At 36.8% G+C, this 6,363-nt stretch overlaps 1 protein-coding gene across 2 annotated transcripts in view; it reads left to right on the top strand.

The window, feature by feature from the left end:
• Nucleotides 1-814: 814 nt before the first annotated feature.
• SARC_10516 overlaps nt 815-6,363 on the top strand; it is a gene marked incomplete at its 5' end in the record, with an annotated part of 6,694 nt that continues 1,145 nt past the window's right edge. The window contains 7 exons of one of the 2 annotated variants that reach the window (XM_014295439.1): nt 815-1,025; nt 1,736-1,895; nt 2,673-2,783; nt 3,916-4,020; nt 4,461-4,595; nt 5,406-5,490; nt 6,157-6,284. In XM_014295439.1, coding sequence (XP_014150914.1) covers nt 815-1,025; nt 1,736-1,895; nt 2,673-2,783; nt 3,916-4,020; nt 4,461-4,595; nt 5,406-5,490; nt 6,157-6,284 — 935 coding nt within the window. The remainder of the gene's footprint in view (nt 1,026-1,735; nt 1,896-2,672; nt 2,784-3,915; nt 4,021-4,460; nt 4,596-5,405; nt 5,491-6,156; nt 6,285-6,363) is intronic. The other variant, XM_014295438.1, reaches the window with a different exon arrangement.

Consider the following 6,363-nt stretch of genomic DNA (forward strand, 5'->3'; position numbering starts at 1 on the left):
TCTTGTATATCTCTTCATGACAACCCAAAGGTGCTGATAAAAACATATGCCAGAGATGACGTGCGCACTACCTTGCTGGATCTATTTGATGAGATGGGAATCAAAGATACGGCTGGCTGGCTGGGCGCCTATATTCGACCAAGGTGTGTGCATATGTTTATTTTAATATAGCTGTGTGTAATATTATAGGTTTTTTATTTACAAATTGAGAGAGTATGTATGCCAATAAGCCATATAAATATATATATATATATATATTGAATTTTGTGCCATGTGAATGGGGATGTGGTTGGTGTCTGATCTGTTTGTCCGTGTGTATGTCTGATGTGTGTATGAGTGTCTAGTTGTTAAATGTATGGCTATATAGGTTGACGGAGGATCCAGTTCTATTCATCGCTGTGAACGTATGTATATCCCTCCGCAATCAAGGATTGTGGCTTCATTCGGTTTAGACTTTTACGAGTTTAGGGTTTACCCTAAAACCCTAAACCCTAAAGCCAGCTGACAGGTTACATTCGGCTGAGCAAATGCATCTGTGGCTTTTTGAAGATTGTTAGTGTGTATCTATCATGTTGCTCTGGTTTCCTTAGACGGTATATTGATTTGATTTTGATTTTGTCGGTATATTGATCCACCATTCAGGTGAAGTGTGTGAGTTTACTGAAGTGATATCCTGGCCCTTGATATTTGGGTATTATACTATTCCGATCCCTCAATGACTCCCCCACCCCCTCGTCCTACTTCAAAGAAAAAGAAAAATGCCAAAAAAAAATTATATATACACAAAAACTCTACATATCTATTCCTCATTTTCATGGCCAGAACGAGTCTCTCCAATTCGTCTGAAAACAGTTCACGGAGTGGCTACAGCCCACAGTTTGATGATGACACCCAATACGAGCTGCGGCCTAAAAATAGCAACCAATCAAATCTCGCAAAAAGAGACAGCGATCAGTCAATCCCCAGCGACGGGACGGACTCGCGGAAGAACCACAACGCTTTTGAATTCACGGATACCAAACGAGGTATGTATGGCAATGGTATGGCAATGATATGTCAATGGTATGGCAATGATATGTCAATGGTATGCTAATGGTATGTCAATGGTATATAGGTTAGCGATGTACATGGGTGTTGGTATGGCTGAGATGGGCTTATCAGCCATCGCTCGCTACGCAATTGGTGTTATAGTGCAGTTGGTTCGGTATCAAAGTGGTGACGCCGGCTGCTCCAGTAAGTATCATTATTTCTTTACATGCACAAGCCAATGACTCTCTCAGCATAAGTAGTAGCAATATCACATGTAGTTAATAGTATTCTCATGTTCATCACTTGCCAATTACTGTACATAGTGATACCTTTCTCATACCCCCATGCACATGCACATAATATATCAGGTAGTTTAGAATAGTATTACCATTCTCATACCCACATGCACATGCACATGATATATCAGGTAGTTTAGAATAGTATTACCGTTCTCATACCCACATGCACATGCACATGATATATCAGGTAGTTTAGAATAGGAATACCATTATCATACCCACATGCACATGATATATCAGGTAGTTTAGAATAGTAATACCATTCTCATACCCACATGCACATGATATATCAGGTAGTTTAGAATAGTAATATCATTCTCATACCCACATGCACATGATATATTTGGTAGTTTAGAATAGTAATACCATTCTCATACCCCCATGCACATGCACGTGATATATATCAGGTAGTCTAGATGTGAGCAGTGACTTGTTCGATGTCGGTACCGACTCCAAAGGCAAAGGCGCAAGTGCCGATAGTGCACAACCACCCACAGCCGCACCCAACTACACCACAGCTGCACCTGCACCCGATTATGAGGATGCCCAACTGCTGCACTTTGCATCGTAAGTCAGTGTGTATATATGTATGTATGTGTATATATGTACGTTTGTGTATATATGTATGTATGTGTATATATGTATGTATGTGTATATATGTATGTATGTATAAATATGTATGTATGTGTAATGTATGTATGTGTATACATGTATGTTTGTGTATATATGTATGTATGTGTATGTATGTATGTATGTGTATATATGGTGTATATATGTATGTATGTGTAAATATGTATGTATGTGTAAATATGTATGTATGTGTAGATATGTATGTTTGTGTAGATATGTATGTCTATTGTTTTGTGCGTGTGTATATAGAAAGAGATGTGTGCTGTATGTGTGTATATGTGAAGGAATATGTATGTGCTGATGTGGTTGTCCATGTGTGAGTATAGTGAGTGGTTCGATTCTTTATTTATGCAAGAACACTGGTGAGGGCGCCTAACTCTTATATGGATCGCAAGTTGTGTATAATTTAAGTATGTATGTATATATAAAGAGATACATATGTGCATATGTAACTATCTCTGTGTGAGTATAGTAACAGATTTTATTCAATGCAGATATATATATATATATATATATATATATATATATATAATATATATATATATGTATGTATGTATGTATGAATGTATGTATGTATGTATGTATGTATGTATATATATATATATATGAATAGATAGATAAATATAACACTGTCCTACTTCATATATTGCATGCCCTAGTGTCAATTTACTCCATATTTATTATTTTATAAATAACTTTTTACCTACTAAATAGTCCTAGAACCAGTCTGCCTTCCGAGTTCACTACAACGGATGACAATGAATTCGGACAATACGACGACATGGACAGGTTACGCAAGGACGCTATGCGCGATCTCATTGGCAGGTATGGATTGAGTGTATACGTATAATTTTATACAAAAGATAATATACTATGAGTGTATACGTATAATTTTATACAAAAGATAATATACTACACTTATACTAAAAATATTATGCTACAAATATACTATAAATAATATGATTCAAATATACTATGTATGAATAATCTACTACAAATACACTATAAATAATATGCTACAAAAATATTATAAATAATATGATACAAATATACTATGAATAATATGCTACAAATATACTGTGAATAATTTGCTACAAATATACTATAAGTAATATGCTACAAATACACTATAAATAGTATGCTACAACTATTTTATTTATACTGCTACATATATACTATGAATAATATGCTATAAGTATACTATAAATAGTATGCTACAAATATACTATAAATAATATGCTACAAATATACTATAATTAATACATGTGCATATAGGGATGAATGTTTGTGCATGTGTAGACATATGTATTGATATGTATGCATATATATATATGTGTGTGTGTGTGTGTGTGTGTGTGTGTGTGTGCAAGTAAGATTCTGTATAGAAGAAATGAGTATTAGTGCGCATCAGTCGGCTTGATTTGAGTGTAAGAATTGCGTAGAGGATGATTCGTGCCATTTTTACATATACATGTGTTAAAACCCATGTGTATATAAATTATACAAAAATAAGAATATATTGTTATATATTGTTATATATTGTTATATATTGTTATATATTGTTATTTATTTATATATATTTAAATATATTTATATTTATATTTATATTTATATTTATATATATATATATAATTATTTCAAGCGTATATTTGATTATGTGGAAATATATAACATGTACGTACAATTGACACGTGATCATATATGGTATGTATATATAAGTTTTGAAAGGTATAGATGTCAAGCAGTATATGCGCGTATAGGAATAGATATGTATTTGTTCATACATACCCGAACGTCACTAAAATACTCGTATCTTTGGTTTACACACGTAGTTGACACTGTTATTCGCATTTATATTCAGGTCTATCATACAGCCACACACTCTCTCTCTCTTTGCACTTCGCAACGATACCATTTGTAACTGTTCACTCTCATCTGCACATGAATATTCAAACAGCGCAACGGACGATTCAGAATCAGACTCTGAGGTGGACACACAGGGAACACTAGACGAACAGCACACAGGCACCTCCACTCGACCCTTAGACACGTCTCTAGAGAAGTGAGTCGTAAATGTGATGGGTATATATATATATGTGTGTGTGTGTGTGTGTGTACGTGCGTGCGTGCGTGTGTGTGTGTGTGTGTGTGTATGTATATATATATATATATGTTAGTTTTAGACTCATGTATGATCTTGTATGTATGCTCTATTGCGTTCAAGTTATGTCAAGGCGTGTCTAACACATACCCTTCTACACCTGCGTTATCTACCGCTGTGCTTATACGACCACTACCCTACATTTGTCACGCACCCTCAATGCTCCTCATATATACGGATGCGATGCATATACCTCGAGCATGTGCCTCTCCCGAGTTCGCTCCACAACTTTAGGGTTTAGGGTTTTGGAAAACCCTATAACCCTAAAACTTCTGATGCACAAGTACATGCATAAATAGGGCTCCTGTACTCACTCAACCTCACACCTTACTTCGCCGTAGATCATCAGATTTTTTTGAGGAAGAGGACACTGTGAGTACCGCTGCGTCGGACGGGTCGACGTGGGCGGCTCTCGGCGAACCGTACGTGGGAGTATCTCAGAGTAAAAGTGCTCTTGGAGTTACTCTGTATAGATGGCATGTGTTCCTTAGATAGTGTGTGGTGATAGATCTGTTTATATACTGCTCAGATATAACTCGTATGTTTGTTGAGTTGCTCGTGTGACTGTGCATAACCACGCACACTTTTGGGTAAGTGGCTTCGTTCTGGACACGTCTACAGCCATGGATTCACCACATGTGTAGTGGTAGATATACTACAGTACATTCAGTACAGATATCCTTTAAACTGAGTTTATGCAGTATATTTAGTACAGACATCCTTTAAACTGAGTTTATGACTCACAACCCCCTGCCAGGACGTATCAGCGTGTGCACAGATACTTGGGCACTAATCTGCTGTTTAAGTGCTACCTATTACTTCAGGTTGTACTACATTCTAATTGCTGCCTTCTACTTCTATGTATTTTACATGCTAATTACTACCTCCAACTTTTATTTATTTCACATGCTAATTACCACCTCTTACTTTTATTTATTTCACATGCTAATTACCACCTCTTACTTTTATTTATTGCACATGCTAATCACTACCTCGTACTTTTATTTACTTCACATGCTAGATACTACCTTCTTTTTCTATTTTTTTTATTTCACATGCTAATTACTACCTCCTACTTCTATTTATTGCACATGCTAATTACTACCTCCTACTTCTATTTATTGCACATGCTAATTACTACCTCCTACTTCCAATTATGCTATATTTCAATTCTTACCTCTCACTTGTACTGTATCATTCACACCATCGAACGCACGCACATAAATCATTCTGCACAATACCTGTACGCTTACTCACAGTTATATCTTATGTATCTATTAACACAGGCGAGCAAGCAATGTAGACACACCTACAGGCTCGTTAACAGCCCATAGTGCCGGGGCGCTGGGAAACGGACGACCTCGTGCGGAGGTAAGTAGTGCTACGTCCAGCTACTAGACGTGTGGATATACTTCTCGATATGAAATGTGAATATGTATATATGTATACCTGTATGTGTATGTATGTATGTATGTATGTATATATATCTGTATGCATTACTCGTGGGCAGTGGCTGAGTGCATAGTGATCATTGGTCAGTATAACTTAGGTCAACGGATAGACACAATCACGTCTTTCTCTTACTTGCTCTTGTGTCTCGCTGAGCGCCTTGCCCTCCAAACCCTAAAACCCTATACCCTGAAACTCTTTCCCACAAATTATACCCCAAAACATGCTGGTTGGGCTATCTCTATCTGGTGATTTTCATTTGCATCCATTGGTCAAACTGTGAGGACTAGACTCGCCAACAGACAAGTTTAAGATTGAACCCATAAAACCCTAAAAAAAAGGAATACGCCTAAAGCCCTACATATTGGTGATGTTTTCGTATGTACTAACAATTCGCCTGTATTAGTTTCACATAAGGACTTGATATCTCCTATTGTTTATGGGAATACGCATATACATCTACAGACACACATACGCACCAGATGATCTATGACTGCATGCACAACGCATTGACATACACTTCCACATAAACATGTATTCTTATTATAAACCTTAAACTCAACATCTCTATACATACACTCTCGGCAGTCACTTCGACCGGCGCGTGTACCCTCTCGGCGCACTTCAAAACCAACGATAGGCTATTCACAATCAGTGCAGGGCAGGAAGGGGTGCAGCTCCAGCTCCAGTAGTCAACCTACCACCCTCCGCCATGAGTAAGTGTGAATATATATATATATATATATATGTGTGTGTGTGTGTGTGTGTGTGTGTGCGTGTGTGTGTGTGTATATA

Source organism: Sphaeroforma arctica, assembly GCF_001186125.1.
Source record: "Sphaeroforma arctica JP610 unplaced genomic scaffold supercont1.1279, whole genome shotgun sequence".
Taxonomy (NCBI): domain Eukaryota; class Ichthyosporea; order Ichthyophonida; genus Sphaeroforma; species Sphaeroforma arctica.